At 45.0% G+C, this 20,689-nt stretch overlaps 2 protein-coding genes across 5 annotated transcripts in view; one reads left to right on the forward strand and one right to left on the reverse strand.

The window, feature by feature from the left end:
* Positions 1–16,422, forward strand: part of FHOD3 (formin homology 2 domain containing 3) — a 487,786-nt gene extending 471,364 nt beyond the window's left edge. For all 3 annotated transcript variants that reach the window (XM_025365274.1, XM_025365275.1, XM_025365277.1), the window contains 2 exons: positions 5,515–5,676; positions 15,810–16,422. In XM_025365274.1, the coding sequence (XP_025221059.1) occupies positions 5,515–5,676; positions 15,810–15,892 (245 nt within the window). In that variant the 3' untranslated portion in view covers positions 15,893–16,422. The remainder of the gene's footprint in view (positions 1–5,514; positions 5,677–15,809) is intronic.
* Positions 16,387–20,689, reverse strand: part of TPGS2 (tubulin polyglutamylase complex subunit 2) — a 49,547-nt gene continuing 45,244 nt past the window's right edge. Inside the window, exon 7 of one of the 2 annotated variants that reach the window (XM_025365336.1) lies at positions 16,387–16,551. In XM_025365336.1, the coding sequence (XP_025221121.1) occupies positions 16,510–16,551 (42 nt within the window). In that variant the 3' untranslated portion in view covers positions 16,387–16,509. Of the gene's footprint in view, positions 16,552–19,439; positions 19,492–20,689 lie in introns of those variants that run through there. The other variant, XM_025365338.1, reaches the window with a different exon arrangement.

Below are 20,689 nucleotides of genomic sequence, written 5' to 3' on the forward strand. Positions count from 1 at the left end.
AGCCTTCCCGCTGCTTCTAGAAATAAAGTTTTGTTGGGACACAGCCATACTTACTCATTTGTGTAGTGTCTGTGGCTACTTTGGTAGAGTTGAGCCACTGTGACAGACACTGTAGGACCCACAAAGCCTGAAACATCTACTACACAGGACGAGGTTGCCAACCCCAGCACTACCCCCTTGGTCCCTTTTTTACATCCTTAGGCAGAGACAAAAACTGAAACTTCAAAATGGTGGCCAGATTCGAGTTTCCAGATTTGTTTTTATCATTAGAAGAGATTGAGATGCATTTGACATCTGTGAATGTTTCCTCGTGTTTCCTTGGTCTGGCCTGATAACCCGTTTACCCTCCTGGGTTTCCTCACTGCCTGCAGGGTGAAGCCCACACTATTCACACTGTTCTTGGAGGCTCCTGTAGGCAGGTCCTGTCCTGTCTCCCAAGCTTGGCTTTCCTTCACCCTGCATGGTCACCGCAGCGCTTCTCGGCACCCTGCATGTCCCGGAGTCCCTGCTCTTCTCATGCTGCTCCCTCAGTTCAGGATGCCCGCTCCTCTGCCTCTCCCGTTCCATTCACCTCCATTCACCTCCACACCCTGTGGCACCCAAAAAGGCCTAAGACATCCCATGTTATGAGCCTCTCTGTGCCCAGCAGCTCTTGCAGGCTTTGTATGCTAGGCTAAACATGGCCAACAGGGATGTGAAGGAGAACATTCATGCCTGCACCATGGTGACCCCAGCCATCAGGCCGAAGTCTTGAGCCCCTGTGCCTTGGTGGATGCAAGGGGAGTGCAGTTGAAGCCTTCTTAGGGGGTGGATCTCAGTAACGGAACATAAACAGGTTGTACCAGTTTTAAAGGAAAAGAAACATCTATTCCTGACCAGAAAGGATGAAGAGAAAAGATGTTGCTGGGTTTGTACAACATGCGGTCATCTTTGCTGGCATATGAAAGGGATTAGAATGGGAGGCTGTTCAGTTTCTCTGCACATTAATGCCCATCTCAAGGGAGACTTCTGCTTTCATGTGTTATGTGTTACGGAGTGACAAGTCACCCACCTGCTACAACAACTAGAAATACAAATAATCAAGCCTTCTTTTAAAAAACATCATAGAACTGTAAAAGGAAAGAGGACTAGACAAACTAGAATTGGAGGTGAGCTGACATTGCCTCTCTGTGAGCATTTGCCAAATCTGGGCACAAGCTGAGGATTGGGCTTACAGTGATGGAGTGACTCAAATGGGAAAGGGAAGCCAGCAGAATTTGTAGTAGCTGTGTGAACTGGTATAAGAGATTGAAATTGAGAGGAGGCCAAAATGCAGATGATTTTCTCATGAGACATTTGCTAAATGCAGCACTGCGGAATGGGGGTTGGAGGGAGGAAGGTCAGTGGGTGATCCTGGGCTAGAAAGGTTGAAGGAGATGTCCTGCAGTCTTTAAACTGAGGAGACAAAGATAGGCTAGAGTAAGCACCTTGAACAGATACTTACTGATCTTGGCCTCAAGAAAAAGAGAGGTGGGAAGTGGACTGCTTGTGAACTAAAGCTGCCGTCTGGCCTAAACCCAGCTCAGTACCTCACTGTATCTGTTAACAGAAGAGAGAAGACTCTCTGGAGGAAAATAACGCTGTCTTCAGTCTCTACGTCCTTCTATACACAAAGTCCAGTACAGTAAAAATTACAAGCCAGAGGAATAATATGAAAATATGACTGAAAATCAAGAAGAAAACTAGATAATAGCAGCAGACCCATAAGTGATTCAGATGTTGAAATCTACAGTCAAGGACTTGAAATGACCATTATAAATGTTAAAAACTAAAAGGAAACATAGACAGATGGGTAAAAAGATAGATAATTTCAATAGCAAATTGGACTCTATAAATAAGAATAAAATGGATATTCCAGAACTACAAAATATCTGAAATAAGAAACTCATTGGATGGGCTTAATAGAGATTGGTCACAGCAAAAGAGGAAAAATGGATTCAAAGGCAGGTTAATAGAAAATGTACAAACAGAAGCATAGTGAAAAAATGGAAAGAATAGAATAAAATGTAAGATCTGAGGGACACACAGTTGAATGGTCTAACGTGTAATTGGAATACTGGAAAAAGATGGATCAGAAGCAATATTTGAAGAGATTGAATAGATTTGAAGAGATGGCTGAGAATTTACCAAAACTGATGATAAATATCAACCAACATATTTAAGAAACTTAGCAAATCCAAGAAGAGTAAGTACAAGGAGAACCATACCGTAGACAAAGTGCTAAAATAAATAAATAAAGATAAAATCTTGAAAACAGAAAAGAAAGATACATTACCTCCTATGGAGCAATGGTAATAATGATGGCTCAGTTTTCAAAAGGAACTACAGAAGCCCGAAAAAAAAGGAATGATACCTTTAAACTGCCAGAAGAAATAACTTCAACTACAGAAGTCTGTCTTCAGAGAAATTATCTTTCAGAAAGGAAAGCAAACTTTTTACATTAAAACAGTAGAATATCCATTTTGACTTAAGTGTTTTCCTTGTAGACTCTTTAGATTAGATTTCCATAAAGGGAAAAACAAATTTCAGTGCTTTCAAATCTCAGTTTTCATGTTTTAGAAATATAAAAGTAAAGTGATAGTGTGCTATTATGGTCTAGAATGCTTTATCCTTTCCACCACATCTCAAATGTCTTGCTAACACTTACTAACTAACATGGTCCCTTGGGTATGTAAAATGTGTGTGCAGCATTACCCTGATGGCTACGGTGTGGGTGCAAGGGTTCCAGGAAGAGGAATGTATACATGACTAGGAAGAATGGAAATAAATGGTAATCAGGCAGTGGGAAAGTAACCAAGAGGAGCGGACATAAAGTAGAACCAGGAATGAAGTCTTAAGAGAATGAAGTCATCATAAAATTGAGTTTGACAATCTTGGACCTATGGCAAGATGTTTCCTTTCAGCATCTCCTGACACGTTACACTGACAGAAGATCCTTAGGGTTGTGTAAGATGGAAAAGTATAGGTAATTCTCAGAGGGAAGATTAGATGATGCCTTCATTTCTGGCCCAGTGCTCTGATAATGTATTATGAGCAAAGACAATTTATTGAGCTTTGCATGTTTTTAGAAGGTAGTTTGGCATTTTAAGGTAAGACAGAGAATTATACATCAGTAGATAAAAGGGAACACAGGAAATTGCGGGGTAAAACACAATTGCACGATTGATTGCTCTACTCTGAGGAGGACCATTGTTCAGAGGATCTGCAGAGGCCCAGTCTAAAAGCTGTGGCATTATAAGGACTTTTACTTCCAATTAGAATACCTCGACCATTCTGAGAATGCAGACACATTCAGGAGCAATTTCAACAGTTTATTTTTGAAAAGAATCTATTTTTTAAAGGGTTTATAATGCTGAAAAAACTGGCCTAATAGCAAGTAGATCAAATTCTCTTGGGTATAAGCACAAAAAGTACAATTTACTGTTTTTGCATGTGCCCATGCTGTAGGTATGCTATCATTTAAAAAATAATAATAATAAAATCTAAGCAAAACAAATTTTTAAAAAACCTGTATCAATAATAACAGAAATCAGAGTCTCACTTTGTTGCCCAGGCTGGAACATAGTGACGTGATCTCAGCTCACTGCAGCTTCTGCCTCCTGGGTTCAAGCGATTCTCCTGTCTCAGCCTCCTGAGTAGCTGGGACTATAGGTGCACGCCATCACGCTCAGCGAATTTTTGTATTTTTAGTAGAGACGGGGTTTCACTGTGTTGGCCAGGCTGTTCTTGAACTCCTGACATCAAGTGATCTGCCCGCCTCAGCCTCCCAAAGTGCTGGATTACAGGTGTGAGCCACCATGCCCAGCCAACAGGAATCTTGCCATTTGAAAACATCATCGTTCTATAGCCACAGGTTTTACGTACATGCAGGTGACAGGGCACCTGGTATCCTGGCTCTCCTTTTGCAAAGTGTGAAATATTTATGTATTTAATTCAGTCATGAATTTTACTATTAGAAATTATGACTACTTTATAGCACAGTATGTATTTGCAGCAATATTTCAACACACACACACACACACACACACACACACACACACACACACACGAAAATCACAGTCCATTGAACTGTGATCCACTGTTCCCAACCATTTCCATTGATAACTATTTTTCTTGGTTCATTCATTACCAGTCAGGTGGTTGTAAGCACTTAAAAAAATTAGTGGGGGAGAACTCAAACATTTTAACTATTTATTAACCCTTTTTTCCTCCAAGTTGGGAAAAGCTGGCAGTTCCCTAGCCTGTGTTATACTTTAGTCAGGCTGGGGGTACTTTTGTGCCATAGGCAATGATTCTGAGAATTCTCACCTACAGGTTTCTGAAGTTGTTGTGCATCTACTATAAAATGAAGTGTAGGTGGTAGAAATTAACAATTTGGAGCATATTGTACATCTTTCCTCTTGCAGCAACATATCTTCACTATCGTATAGAAGAGATTTCACAAGAGGGCCGATCAATTACAAAGATGTAGTTCTCCATATATTACATTAGCATTAATTTCTAACTGTTTAACATTGCAGTTGACCTTTGAACAACTTGGATTTGATGGAGCACATCTACCTACATGCAGATTTTTTCCAACAATACCGATCAAAAATAGAGTATTTACAGGATGTGAAGCCCATGTGTATAGAGGGCTGCAAACTCAAGTTCTGCAGGGTTGACTGTGGAACTTGATTATGCACAGATTTGGACATACTTGGGGGTGCTGGAACCAATCCCTCTGTATACTGAGGGATGACTGTACACGGGACCCATGTTTTGGTGATGCTTTCTTCTGACTTGTTTTAATATGTAATTTATAAACTACAGAAAATGTGGTTGAGGGAGGAGATTTATGTACCAGAGAAAATTTAAGTTAACAACCCCTTTGCTGTTTAAAGAGGGCAATCCTGTTACAGTTGTCTATTAAAGGCTAGATAATTCAAAGATAAACTGTGTATTATGAAAATCTATTGCTTTCTACTTAGTGAGAAGTTAGGGTCAGCTGACATTGACTAGGCACATACAACCACGGATAGAGAGCTGTCTCAATAAGACCTTCAGTGGGTCTCTACATTACTGGGTGTGCACCACCAGATATTGATGACTGTGCAGCAGGGTGTGGCTTGGATCATCTGCCCTCAGATGATCACAGGACCTGGCAGGTAAAGACAACACACATGGGTTGGAGAGTTAAATAATAATGAGAGACAAGAACACAGCTGTGTTACAGGGTGGTATGAAATAAGTGCCCCGTGTATGGGTTTGATCAGAGCCTGTGGGGTAGCAGTCACCGGGCCTGCAGGGTAGAGTGCTCCCTGCAGTGGGGACAGGTTAGCCCTCTGGATCTATCACTAGCTCTGGGGCTCTAACTCTGGCCTTACCTGTGATCTGTTGCTGAAAGAACTCAGTTGCTTGGAGGAATAGTGCTGCACATCATCTTTCGTATTTTCCTTCTGAGTATGTTGTGCACTCTGGCTGTTTAATTCTTAGGATCCACTAGTTCCTGGACTATGGGAACTGATGACTCGCCCAATGTCACAGACGATGCAGCTGATGAGATCATGGACCGCATCGTCAAGTCGGCCACCCAAGTGCCCAGTCAGCGAGTGGTGCCGAGGGAGAGGAAACGATCCCGGGCCAACCGGAAATCTTGTGAGTGCATTAAAGGAGGCGTGAGTGTTCACCCCTACAGGGATCTGCCCTCCCGTTCTATGTGAACTGGGAAAGGTGGAGACACAGCTCCAGTGAATTGTCAGTGGCTCCCAGAGTGCCTACTTGCACTCATCCACAGAAGGTTTCAGGGTTGGCTGTCAACGTTGGCCATTGTGGAGGAGGGGAGCTGCAGCCACACCTGTTCAGTGTATCTGCCATTGGTGGCTAGGCCTCTCTCAATGCATACTTTGTTCCCAGGAAGGTATGAAAAGTCCTTAAGCGTCTGTGGTGTATGGGGTGAGCACTAGTGGAGCCCATCGTTAAGTCCAGCCAAGATGCTCTGCTGGAGGCTGTGTTTCTGCCTTGCACCCAGCACCAGGGGGCGCTTGTGGGGCTGGAGACTGGCCCTCCTGGGTTCATCGCTGCCCACAAGCATGTTGAAGGCAAAAACCAGGGGTAGCAAGTGATTTGATGGTCACTGGGATGCTTGAAACATTTAACGTGGCCTAGGTTGACCGTTTTTTACTTTTCCCACCAAATAGAGGATTCAACTAAATCAGAGTGACTGATTTTCCTTTTTGGTCTGAACCTACTGCCTGCTCCTGCCCACCCAACTCATGGGTGTGGGGTTGCCTCTGTCTGACCCTCTCAGGGACAGTGCTCCATAGGGAAACAGGATCCTGTGGATCCTTTGACATCTCCCTGCATGAGCTGTGGCCTTGAGTGTTTCAGAAGAGTGCTCAGCCCGCCGCTGGGCCACTCTAGAGGCTGCTTTAGTCTCCACTGGCTTTGCCTCTGAGAATAAGGGCTAGTGACAGGGAAAGAAAGCCAGTGGCTTCCTCCTGTTTTCTCCCAAAAGTGAAATGAGTGGGAGTCCAGCTAGGCAGGGAGTTGAGTAAGGACTCAAATTCAGAGAGCCCCGAACTTATTCCACCCTTAGATTCACATAGGAGGTGACCAGGGTGTGGCCTGTGTATGTTGGACCCAGTGGTTCTGCTTGACCCATTTACAAACGTTTCCAGGATACAGAACACTAACCCACATTCCTGTGGTCCCTGCTCCTTTCCTATGATCTGCTTTAGTTTCTGATGAGAATTTTTCCCCAGAAAGGAAAATAACACTTGAGTTGCGGGTAGGAGTGCAGATGGGGATGGGATGGGGAGCAGGGAATGGGATTCTCATTCAGTAAGACGCGTGGACTGAGCGTCTGTTTCTGACAAGCTCCTAGATGAGGTGAATGCCTCTGGCCCTTGGTACACACTGAATAACAAGGTTCTTGAGCTGTGGTTCTCAACCCTGGATGCACATTAGAATGTTCTGCGGAGATGCTTAAATTCCTGATATGTGGGCTGCACCCACACCCACTACTTCAGAACCTCAGGCGTGAGGCCTTGAGGTGTGGGTCCCTGTCCCTTGGATTAGTGGCGTTAGGTGTGGGCTTTCTCTTTAATGTATGCCTTCCTCTGCTCTCCACTACGTTTATTTCATTTTTTAAATGGAGAACTATCATTCAGGGAGACTGGCTTGTACATATTCAAGAATATGTTTATAGATTCCAAAATCAATATCTAAGGCATTTACATTTCTTTCTTCTGATATTTTCCTATATTCTCAGTGCTACTATGAATTTTTTGCTCGTCTCCTGGTGCACTTGTAAGAACTTGGCTGGGGGCTTGCAACTCAAAGTTGGACCTCAGACAATATGAGTATCTCCTGGAGGCTTGTTGGAATTGCAGATTTATGGACCCTCTTTCCATGGCAACTGATTTAAATCTGCATTTAATGAGATCCCCAGGTGATTCATGTTCATAATAAGATGGACAGCACTGGGGCACGAGACCAGGAGTGGAAACTCTTCTCCGAAGGGGCGAGGCTAATCCACACTCACACTCTCAGCTGCATCTCAGTTGCTCTAGGCCAAGGCAACGCTTCCATTTTTGCCTATCTGCAGGGTGTGAAATAACAGTTCCTGTGGTTTTAATTTACATTTCCCGTCACTCTAAGGAGGTTGAGCCTATTGCCATTTGCATCCATCTCTCCTTTTGTGTATGATTTGTCTACATTATTGGCTCATTTTTTGTGATAGGAAATCTCCTTAAATAGCTTTTGAAATGAAACTTCCAAAAGACTTTTTGAGGTCTTAAGTAGGTTATCTTCAGTAGTTGCCCTTTATTGGCCTCCTGTTAGTTCATTCAAGGAGGCCAATAGCTACTTCAAGGTTACCACATGGCAGGAACCTGCACACCAGTTAACTTCTGGTCTTTCTGGTGTGGGCAACCTCATTGCAGGGCTCACCATGGGGGAGGAGCTGGGAAGAGCCATGGAGAGGTGTGCCAAGGGAGAGGGTTGGACTAAAGCTGTGAAGACAGAGATATCCCATTTGTCAGGTGCATGGCACCTTGATGGAGGGTTGGAAGGTTTGGATCAGGGACCTCAGACAGGAGACAGCATAGGACATTGGACTGGCTGGTCCCTGGAGGCCCAGAGCATGTTCTCCTCCAAGTCTGCACGGCCCGATCCTCTGGTCTACAGAGATCCAAATTCTTAGACTCCTGATTTCACTGGGCACAATAACGCAGTCATAATTAATTTTCCTCTTCAATCTGGCCAGAGAGATGTTTTTGCCTGTTTTTGTGGCTGACATAAAATAATTTCCTGTGGTATCGTTTCCATTTCAATTTTATGCAAAACAGCCATATACTCTTTTTATTGAGCCAAACACATTTTTCCTGTGACACAGTTACTATAACAAGTACAGCACAGAATGGATGTGTTTATCTGTAATGGGTTTATTAGTAATGGCACTATCAACAGAAATTTAAGAAGGGAGAAGTTAGACTTTGATTTCTGTTATAAAGGGATGATAAACTCCAGCTTTTCACAGAGGTTAAAGGAACAAGAAAAAGCAATTTGCAAAATCAATGTGAAGTTTAGCGGTTTGGGCCTCATGCTGAAACAGTGCTGTATTTGATTTGTTTAATGATGGCAATGAGGCAAGTGGATAATGAATAACCAACATATTTGGGCCATAACTCATTTGGCTAAAGACAATAATAGTTCTGCTCTTGCAGGAAACGAAACAGAATCCATCCCATAACCTTGAAATTTATGGCCCGCAAGGCAAGGATCAGAGATGATTAAATGTCTGCTTTCATGTTTGATGCTGGTGACTGGGCCCACATGTGCTGAACGTCCCTGAAGCCTGAACTTTGCAGTCAGCTGGGATAGCCAAGGGCATCATAATCGATTCACAGGTTCCTATGGCTCACATCGTCTGCTCTCCCAGCTGGTGCCAATCAGAGGCACATTGAGTAAAATGTTTCAAATCATCCAGGTGATCTGTAGCCTGTGAAATGGCTGATCCAGCTTATCTCGGGCGCCCCTCCCCGCCCCACACCGGATTCTACCCGAGGATCTCCAGTAGCACCTAATGATTTCTAGAGCTGATTAAAGATGGACTAGCCTCTCCTGTAATGACAGCAGAGGGTGCCTGTGCATGAGCACAAGACACGGGACAGGAGGATAAACAGAGCAAGTTCAAGAGAGAACTGAGGTCTCTTCCCTAAACCCAGGTAGAGAGTCACTGCCTTTTAGAGAGCATCCGTTGCTGCAGAGCAGGGCCAGGCTGGAGGCCAGGACACTGATACGCTAAGTCAGAAAGTCGGGGCTCAGGTGGAAGCCTCGGGGTTAGTGAGGCGGATGCAGGAAGAGTTTTGAAGTGTTTCACTGCATTACATGGCTCTCTGGTGGTTTCACTTTTAGACAAATCACCCTCCCAAACAAGGGGAACTGGCACATTAAAGAGGAGGTTTGTCTATAAGTCGCCCCGGCAGTGTCCGTCTGAGTGCCAGGTTCAAAAGGATGAAGGAGCAATAAAAAGACGAATCCAAGAACCTGTCTTTCCTGCCTTTTTGAGGGGAGGCATAGGGTTCCCATGGTGGTACTCAGGGAGGTGTCATGCACCTGACCGGTGGATGTTACAGTATTTCATCATTTTTGCTGAGTAAAAATGACAGACCCTCCGCTGTCTTTACAGGAGGAGCCAGTCCATCTTTAATCAGCTCTAGAAATCATTAGGTGCTACTGGAGATCCTCGGGTAGACTCTGGGCAGTGGGGGCGGGGAGGGGGGGCACCCGAGGTAAGCTGGATCAGCCATTTCACAGGCTAGAGATCACCTGGATGATTGGAAACATTTTACTCCAAGTACAAGTGGAATCCATTTCCATGCTCAGGAATGCACACATGCCCACAGCAGGGATGGGGCCTGGGTCTCATGTGAGCGACTTGGCCTTACCGAGTATCAGTCATCTTTTGTACGATGAAGGCAGTAGTGCCAGCTTCCCAGGGCGGTTGTGGGGTTAAGTGAGGCATCTATGACAGGTTCCCACCACCTTTCTTCCCTTCCAGGCTGTGTCTCACTGCTGCCCAAGGGACAGGTTGCTGATGTGAATTCGTTGCTGCTTAAAGGTGCTTAGGGTCTGCTGTGCACATCCTGACCCAACTGTCTGCTCCTTTCACCCACCTCACTCCCCACCACACCGTCCACTTCACTCTGGCCTGCTGCAGTTAGTAACCCAGACCGATCTTCACCACTTTTTACCCCCAGAATGCTTGCGCCTGCGCACATAAAGGCTGCATTGTCAGCCATAGCACTTGGCCAGCACTGTTGAGATACCCCAGGCAGAGGGTTGACACTCTCAATCTGGGAAGGGGAAAGGCAGTTTTGTCCTGCCCAGAACTTAAAATATTGTGGAAAACTCTGAGTCTGTCGTTTTCTGAGCTGCCTTTCCTTTCTATCCTTAGTTTAGGTAGATTCTCCCAGAAAACAATGGGCAAAACTTATTTTTCCTTTCAGGCCAAACTCTCCCTTTGCCCACCCCCAACATGACTCACAGGAGGAGGCAGTTGGTGCTCACACTTTACCCGACAGCTTTCTGTTCCGTTCCTACCTGGGAACCAAAAAGACTTTTCAGGAGAACAGGATGCTAATGTAGCCACAGGTATAGGAGGGGGGCATGGGCTGGGCTCTGCAAGGCCAGGGAAGCCACAGCCAGACCAGTGACGGCAGAACGAGTATTTCTGAGTGCCATCTCAGCCTGAGTGAACTTCATTTTGGGTTAGATGGAACTAGGAGACCTCAACCTTGTCACCACAGACTGTCACTGTCCTGAAAACCCCACCTTTTCCTGCATCTCAGATGACCGTGATTTAAGTCAGGGGCCCCAAACCTGGTCATCTGGTTACCCAAGGGAAGGTTCAAATGCAGTGCCCGAACCTCTCCCAGAGACTCTTGGTGAGTCCAGGAAATTGAATTTCAGTCAACTAGATTTGGGAATGTCTGCTTTTTGTCGTTGTCCTGGGTTTTATTGCTTCCACTTTTTATTCTGAAAAAATATTAGACTTACAGAACAGTTACAAAAATAGTAGGACAATTTTTGGTACAGTACTATTAACCAAACTGTAGGCTTTATTCAGATTTCACCAGTTTCTCCACGAAGGTCCTATTTTTGCTCCATGATCCTACCCAGGATTCCACATTGCATTTAGCCCTCATGTCTGCTTAGTCTCCTCTAATCTGTAGGGATAGTTTGTGACCTTGGTATTTTTGAAAAGTACCGGTCAGTTATTTTGTAGAATGTCTTTCCATTTGGGAAGCTGTGCATATGATGGACAGGATTTTATGTGAAAAAAAAAGGAAAGTCCCAGGGAGCACATCTGGCCCTACCGTTTTATCTCCACTCAGAACAAGGAGGGCGTGAATGGATGGTGTGAACAGTGGCCGAGCCAGGGACCTCCCAGCCACAAGACATGGACATTTAAGGCATCTTTAAGTTCTGATATTAGTCAGCTAGAATCCTAGACACATTGCTCCCAGTATACCTGGTAGAAAATCTTTGGGATCTTAGGGATTAAAAAAACCCAAAAAACTGATTTCAAATTACACTTGACACTTATGTGCAAAAAAACCAGAAATAACATCTGTCAGTGCTGCAAAGGGGAAAGCGCACAGATGGATTTCTGTCACCTGAAAGTAAAGTTGGGTCAATTTCCTGTTGATATGAAAGATGGTCAGGGACGGTCCTGCCAAGCATCGGCAGTGCACAGCTGTTTCCAGTGTGGGCTGTGATCCAAAGTCGGCTCACACCCTTCTCTACCACTTACTTGTGAGCCTGTGGGCCGGTGACCAGGTTCTCTGGTCCGGGTTTGCTTGCTTATTGAAGATAAAACAAGAGTTCGCATCTCATAGTGTTTCTATAAAGATTAGGTGGAACAACCCATGTAAACACTCAGTAAGTGGCAGCTGCCATTGCCATTGTTCTCGGATGCAACTCATCTTGGTAGAATCGCCTGCGAACCCTTTGTGGGATTTTTTAATGTTTTCATTTCTAGAGAGGAAGAAAAAGAACTTGGGTGTTTCTTCCTAAGTTCCCAGACAGTCCTGTGCTGCATGCTGGCAGCAGAGGCGCCCTGCATCAGATTCTTCCACCGTCACTGACACTGTGAGAACTGTCACCAGGGCCTGGGGTGCAGGGTGGCTGCTGGTGCCTTCAGAGTGACCCATGCCATCTATGGCAGAGTTGTGAGACAGACAGGGATAAACATTTCCAGTCTGTTCTCTGTGATGAGCTTCGGGGGAGGCCGTCCCGTGGGAAAGGCTGGAGAGCAGCTTTGATTCAGCTGGAGCATTTGAGTGGGAAGCAGAAATGAGGAGTGGGGAGAGGCCCAGGTGTCATCAGACCGCAGCCAGCCCGCCTTGCCGCAGTGCTGGAGAAGCCTCTCTACTGGCTGGCAGAGTTGTTTCTGCTGTGGAAGTTTGCTGTGTACCGTTTCATACCTTGCCAGCACCTGTTTGCTGACCCCCTTCTTTTGTTCTCTTATGTCCCCAGCCTTTTTTTTTTGCTTTCTGGAAACTTTCTGAGAGCCAGCTCCCTGTCTGGACCCGGTCTACTGCCCTGAGTGTTTCTCCCCACACTGTATCCCTGTCAGGCCCCGGCCTTTCTCCGCAGAGGCTGGCATTGCAGAGGCTCAGGGTGCATATGCACATGATGTTTGATGAATGGCAAAGGAACTGATCAGCAGACAGATGATTGACCAGACACCCAAGGGGGCCCTTGTCGCACGTGACTTGAATTGGGTGCAAGACTGATTTCAGCTGATTACCTTTTTTTCACGTGGTCTTTCAAGTGGTAAGGTGAATTAACTTTGGCTAACAAAGGAAGGGTTCAGATTCTCAAGGTATTTTTCATTATACCAAGGGGCTAACATGTATCTAAGATAATTTATTTTTCACATTGCCATGGAGGTCCATAGAAAGTAGGATTTCATAAATGGGGAAGACTTTTCTGTGAATACTCGCTTTTCAGGGATACATCTGGTAAGCTAAGGGAATGAAGCCTATGTTGGCTTTTCCCTCACAGCAGAGGACACATGAGCCCCGACCAGAGGGTGAAGGAGGGTCCCAAGGGGTCTGGAATATCCAAACCATGAGTAGACCCACGAGGGAGAGGGCACAGGCTCTGTACTGTCAGGCAGCAAGGCCCATGCAGGTACCATTTAGTTCTGTTCCCTGAGCCTGTCCCAGATAGGCTAGCCCAATGCCCAAAGCTGTTAAAAGACTGTTACATGAGCTGTAATGTGATAGGGCCCTTACTCAAGTATTAATATTTATATCAACTGAACTGAGCAGTTACAGGACTAAAGCAAATGTGCAAACAGAAGTGTTGAGCATCTTTAAATACCTTCATGGGTAAAATGTCTGTGGGGTCTTCTGTAGTCATTTGGCCAAAATATATACCTAAACGGACAAAGATTCATAGACTGATGTCCACACCACCTTCTGTGGCTGGTGAAATTTAAGATGCCCAGCTAGTGCAGCATGAACTACTTCTTTTTTTTTTTTTGAGATGGGGCCTCGCTCTGTCACCCAGGCTGGAGTGCAGTGGCATGATCTCGGCTCACTGCAACCTCCACCTCCCAGGTTCAAGCGATTCTGTGCCTCAGCCTTGCGAGTAGCTGAGACTACAGAGACGTGTGCCACCATGTCTGGCTAATTTTTGTATTTTTAGTAGAGATGGAGCTTCACCATGTTGGTCTCAAACTGCTGACCTCAAGTGATCCACCTGCCTCAGCCTCCCAAAGTGCTAGGATTACAGGTGTGAGCCACCATGCCCAGTCAGCATGGACTTCTTTAGGAAGTATTTTGTATCTTGGTTAAGAAGTCTCAGCAAGAGGTCTTCCTTGTCAAGAGAGATATTTTATCTTACTTACTGTTGTTAAAATTATCTTTCTTTAACAAACACTCTAAGGAGTCTTTAAAGAATGTAAAAGGTTATCCAAACTAGTACTTTTACTGCTGCCCCATAGAACAAATTCTATTACTCAGTTGAATGTAATCTGCCTCCAGCTGAGATGCAGGAGCCAAGCATTTTGTCTTGTTGAGTCAGATATTCAGTCTGGAGGCCAAGGGATCGGGGTAGGGGAAGTAGTAGCTAGTGCAAGAATAGCTACGGATAGATGGCTCTGGGGCCCAAAGCTAGGCTTGGAAATACAGTAGTTGCAGTGACACGATTTGAGAGACCCTCTCACCACATATCCCATGTCTCTCTAAAAATCCATACTTGATGTCTGTAAGTGTTTTGATTCTTTGAGTTAAATGCTGAGCACACAATGTGTTCTCAATAAATCACTTGTTGATTGACCAACTGATGGATATGATGTTGACCCCTGTTCCAAGTGCTGATTCCTGGAAGAGAAGGAGCCCTTTATTTTCAGAATAGATATTAGTCCCCATTGATTCTGCCATGGACATAGGTCTTTCAGATCTTTTGTCCACAGGCTGAGTGAACCTTTGTTTAGGGGATGATGGGGAGGCATAGACCACGTGGTGTGGCCTGCAGATGCATGAGGTGGGCCCTGGCCTCTAGGGAGTGGATGAGGGGAATTGTCAAAGGAAATGGGGAGACATTAAGGGGAGCTTACTTTCTCTGAACTTTGATCAACAGCCTGCCCTGGTCATCTCAGGAACTCTGGCTGATTTGGGATTTAGAGTGAAGGGAGATCCATAACGTTTCTCTTCTGAAAATGAATACCCCAAACTCTGTGCGACCTTTAAAGAAATGCACAGTGGGTCAAATACAATTTGTAAATTAAGGAAAATGTAATCAGCTACCCTTTCAAATGAAGACTTGTCTTGGGTGAGGCAACTACCTCCTCATTCACCCTTATCCAGCCTTTATTTTGATGTTGAAATTGAAATACTAAACAATGGGAATACCATCATGCCAAGCTAAACACAAGCCAATTCTAAGTCAGTTAAGTATGAGCATCCCTCCAGTTGCCAACGGCAACCCCCTGTGAGAGTGATCATTGGCCCTTCTTGAGTCTTGTGTGTTCTATAGAAAACAGTGATCAATTCTACCCAGAATAAGTTTGGCAGTTTGCTCCTTAGCCTCCATTCCTCGAGGAGCCACTGGTTATTTTAATTATTGTCTCTAGAGGCCTTTTAATGAGTTGAGGCTAAGACCCACAGTACTCATGGAGAGATCCGTCCTCACTGCTGCCCCTTGCCCTGGCTTCGTGAACTTGCTCTGGGGGGCCATGGTTCTTGAGCATGTCCCCAGCTATTGCTGGTCCTCCCTTGGATTTGTGAGGTTGCTGGGTCTTGCAGAACCCCTCGCTGTGCACTGGTTGCCTCACCTCATTTGTATTAGTGGAGCTTGCATTTTCCTCTCTGGAATCACCTTCCCAGCTCTGATACACTCCTCATACGGGGCAGATGCTGAGGTCTCTCCTGCCCTCTGCACTTGTGCAGTTTGTACCCCCTTCTCAGAAGCCTCGTGAGGGTGAGCCCCTCCTTTCTCTCCTCTTTATAAGTGCCCCCACCACTCCTCGCGGCCCTCCAGATCAGCACCTGTGGCATTGTTAGGCCAGCCTGTGTAGCCCCAAACATTTGCCCTGGCAGACAGACTGCAGGGCACTTCAGCAAGAGCAGGAAGGTGCAGTGTGAACCCTCTGGCTTCTCTGGAAGTCCCTGGGGAGAAGGGGGGACTGGGGTCCTGACTGCCCTGTGCCTTGCTGCTCATACTTCCTTTTCTTCTCATCCCTTTGGCTGCGGCCTGCGCCACCACTGCAGTGCGAAGAACCCTGAAGAGCGGCCTGACCCCGGAAGAAGCCAGAGCCCTGGGCTTGGTGGGCACCTCAGAGTTGCAGCTGTGACACTCATGGGGTACTCCCAGGAGTGTGCTGAGCAGAAGGCAAGCTCTTGCTGGATGAAACCTCTCCAGGTGGGGTTGGGGAGACTTGACATTAACATCCAACAGTTTGAAAAGGGAGAGCTCAATTCCCAGTGTCACCCCATGGCTTGTGTTGCCTGCTACGCATTGACTTGGATCTCCAGGAGTCCCCTGCACATACCTTCTCCATCGTGTCAGCTGTGTTTTTCTTGATTCCATGACACCCGGTTTTATTAGTTCCAAAGTGTGACACGTTTTCTGGGCAAGGAACAGCCCCTTTAAGGAGCAAATCACTTCTGTCACAGTTATTACGATAATATGAGGCAATCTGATTAGCTTCACAGACTGAGTCTCCACAACACCAAAATATCGAGATGTAAACCCCAAACTTGTACACAAAAGAAAGCACAGATTGTTTACCAGTTGTGGATTTTAGATGTACCAAATGTTTATACAAATACATAAATGTACACCATGTTTCAAATACTAAATAAATAGAGTTTAATGCCATAATGAGAAACTTTTATTCTCCTGGGAACAGGACCTTAAACAGTTCCGCAGGCTCGCCTCTTCAGAATGGCAACACTCTTCTCAGTGTCATCAGAAGCACCCTCGCTTGGAACGGCCTTCAGATCCTGTGGGCTCTATTTTGTTAATAGAGTGAGTAGCATCAACAGTGTGCTCTTTGGAACTCCTTTTATAATTGGGCCTAAGTCCTTGTTATGGGACATGTTAGCTGTTGTTAACCTAACATCTATCACCTTACCTGTGTGGTTTTTTTTTTGCCCCATCGTGATGTGGAAGCAAAAATGAGAGCAGCAGTTTACAAATCTGAACTATTCCACAACTCACTCACTGGCCTCTTATGTCAAAATTCATTTTCTCAAAACATTTACTAAATCACCAAAACAAAATGGAAATGTAAAGCTTTGTGTACAGAGAGCCGCAGAATCGCATACTTAGTATAGTCATGCCTCACTTAACGATGGGGATATGTTCTAAGAAATGTGTTGTTAGGCAATTTCATCATTGTGCAAATATTATAGACCATTACACAAACCTAGATGGTACAGCCTATTATGTACCTAGGCTATATGATACAGTCTGTTGCTCCTAAGTCACAAATCCATACAGCATGTGACTGACTGAATACTGTAGGCAGTTGTAATAGTGGTATTTGTGTTTGTAAATATACCTAAACATAGAAAAGGTACAGTAAAAATACAGTATCAAAGATAAAAGGTGCACCTCTATAGGGCACTTACTATGAATGGAGCTTGCAGAACTGGAAGCTGCTCTGGGCAGGTGAGTGGTGAGTGAATGTGAAGGCCTGGGACATTACTGTGCACTTTTATACATCTGGCAACATAATAGGTTTGTTTACGCCAGCATCACCACAAACACTGAGTACTGCAGTGCACTATGACATTATGACGGCTACAATGTCACTGGTGATAGGAATTTTTCATCTCCATTATAATCTTACGGGACTACTGGCATATATGTGGTCTATAGTGAACCAAATCACTGCTCTGTGGCACATGACTATGCATGCTTCTCAAGTGCAGGTCATCAACAGCTAAGATCAGAGGGGAAGGCACCAGGAGAGGCTCTAAGCAACTGTATAGCAATACTGAGGGGGCTGAGGCCCAGGTGGTGGTCATACCCTCCATAAGCCCCTTGGCCTGGGGTCACATGGTCCCCTATGAGGAACCTCTGTCTCTGAAAACAGGGAAAGGTAAACCATTGCAGCAGGGATTTTGAGGGGCTGAAAAATCATCAGGTCACTAATTCCATCTTTGTCCCACTTTTAAAACCTCTGTAGGCCCGGTGCAGTGGCTCACACCTGTAATCCCAGCACTTTGGGAGGCCAAGGCAGGTGGATCACGAGGTCAGGAGATCGAGACCATCCTGGGCAACATGGTGAAACCCCGTCTCTACTAAAAGTACAAAAATTAGCCGGGTGTGGTGGCGCATCCCTATAATCCCAGCCACTCAGGAGGCTGAAGCAGGAGAATTGTTTGAACCAGGGAGTCAGAGGTTGTAGAATCACACCACTGCACTCCAGCTGGTGACATAGTGAGACTGCCTCAAAAAAAAAAAAAAAAAAAAAAAAAAAAGCCTCTGTGAGTCTGCATTCCTGAATCTGGGGATATGTGATTTATAGGCAATGTGCAGTAGCATTGCTTAAAAAGCCAAAGATAATATATTTTCCCCATAGGCCTCTGTGCCTGTGTTCCCCTCTCCGCTCTAACCCCTCTTACGGAGACAGGGAGCTTGTTGAAGCAGACATTTGTCAAATAGTACATGATGGATGTGAACACCCCAGGAGAGGCTAGAACTTGCAAGAGTTGGGGCTGTACATTATAGACTGTTGAGTTTAATCACCTTACTGAAAAGAATACATAGGGTAGTAATAGTCATTTTCCATATGCTTCTAAATAACAGGTCCAATATTCTGCTTATGGTTTAATAGTTTGTGAGAGTGTTCGCCTATTGCTTGGCACTGAATGCAGATTTGGAATATTTGTATGACATGAGATAATGATGCACAGACAAAAAAGCTGCATTTTTGTCACACTGTTTAGTGAACAAATATGTCAATGTCCTCCTGAGAGTCCTTGGTATTCTGCTGAATTGTTGCTTTAGAACGGAAGGTCACATTTAGAAGGAAGTGATTGAATAAACCTAATTTAATTTTGTTTTAGGGATCAAAAAGTTCTCAGAAGCAGCAAGCAAGGTCAACTAATTTCTTGCTTACAGCTAAGTAAATAGGGTCTCTTTTATTGGGTCCAGCAGCTTGAATAGTGCCACTGTAGTATGGGAATAAGATAGGGTGGTGGTTCCCAGCCCAGTCTACACATCGGACTGACCTGGGTGCTTTGAGCACGACTGATATTTCTGTCCCTCCACCAGAGATTGTGGTTTAATTGGTGTGAAGGGTGGCCTGGACTTTGGAACATTTAAAAGATCTTCTCATCTCCTTCCCCCCGATTCTAATGAGAAGATAGTATGGAAATCACTGGGTATTTTTCTCTCTCTTTTTTGTTGGGGGGAGATGGAGTGGGAGTTAGAGACTGAAGATGATGTTTTTGAGAACTTTGCAAACCCAATAATAATTCCCCAAGACAGAGCTGGTTTTTAATCACTATCAGGTAACTGATCAGCTAGGACATGTTTGAGCAAAGCTGCCCTCACATTGTGTGCCCAGAGATCTCTGCTGCTTCCTTGCCTGCCCTGAAAGCCAGGAGGCAGTGGCAACTGAGTCCCTCATTAAACATTTGGAAATGAAATGAACGTTGGAAAAATCCCCAGTAACATGGGAGGAACATTGGAAGGCCAGCTCTTGCCACCTCTCTCTTTTTTCTTCACCTACAGAAATGCCTGCCAGCTCAGTGGCAGGACAGACATGCTGAGACAGAGGTGAACCCAGAGCCCTGTCCACAAATATCAAGGAGCAGTCAGGGTGTGCCAGCGAGTCCTGGGAGCTCTAGAACCTTCTGCTCCAGATTCCTGCTCTTCCTCTTGGATTATTCAAATCCCACTGGGGGACTAGATCCATCAAAAAGGCGTAGAAGAGCCGATAAGAAAAATCAATTTGTGTTGTTAAACTTAGTGGTTCATTAGTTTTTAGTGAAACTAAGGGGTGTTTCTTATTGCTTGTTTCCCCTCTCTTGATGCCACTCATTCTGACGGCCTCTATGAGCAATTCTTAATTCAGGATGTTAAATTTTTCTAAAAGACCTTCAAGAAGCATGAAAGTCAATAGTACCTTATACTTATAAGATGCTATTCCTCATCTGCCTGGTAATGACCATAGATGTTCTTGCCCCTGTGTCTTAGCACCTATGTCCTAGTATGTATTGAAATTACAAAACTGCCAGAAAAAAAAAGGTAAATACTTTTCAAAGGTGTTTGGATTTGGGTTTCTTTGGAATATTAAGGTTTTTTTCTTTCTGTTTAAAAAATAACTTAAGGATCTGGGGATGGAGTGGGAGGGTGCACAGGGCCTTGGAGGGCTGATGACCCAGTTTCGTTTTCTTCCAAGTCCATTGTTAACACAGTGCAGTGGGGAATAACAGGGGCCAGGAGTAGGAGACTTGGTTTCTAGGCTCCTGGTCTGTGAGTGGCCTCTACATTGTCCATGGCTCCCAAATCCACTATTTCTGTGTTCATGGATACACGTAAGATGGTGTATCACCAAATACCACTGTAACAGGTTGAATGACGGCCATCTAACAGTAGCAGGTCCTAATCCCTGGAACCTAGAAATGTTACCTTCTGAGGAAAGTCTTTGCAAATGTGATTAAATTAAGGATCCTGATATATGGGGATTATCTTGGATCATCCGGGTATTCCCTAAACTCAGTGATGAGTATCCTTATAAGAGAAAGGCAGAGTGAGATTTGATACACATTAAAGGCAACGTGAAAACAGATGTGGAGATTGGAGTGACCTGGCCACAAACCATGCAATGCTGGCAGCCACTAAGAGCAGTAAAAAGCAAGGAACAGCTGTAAAAGGCAAGGAACAGGTGCTGCCCTGGAGCCTCCAGGAACAGCACAGCCCGCTCGACACCTTGATTTTGGCTCAATAAAACTAATATTGAACCGCTAGCCTCCAGAAATATGATAAAATAAATTTCTGTTGTTCTAAACCACTAAGTTTGTGGTGATTCCTCACAGTATCCTCTAAGAAACAATACAACCACCACAAATGTGCACTGCGCGCCCGTTACGGAGGTAACTGTGCGCCAGGCACTTGGGATTCATCTGGGAAA

The sequence above is a fragment of the Theropithecus gelada genome, chromosome 18, assembly GCF_003255815.1.
Source record: "Theropithecus gelada isolate Dixy chromosome 18, Tgel_1.0, whole genome shotgun sequence".
NCBI classification, from domain to species: Eukaryota; Metazoa; Chordata; class Mammalia; order Primates; family Cercopithecidae; genus Theropithecus; species Theropithecus gelada.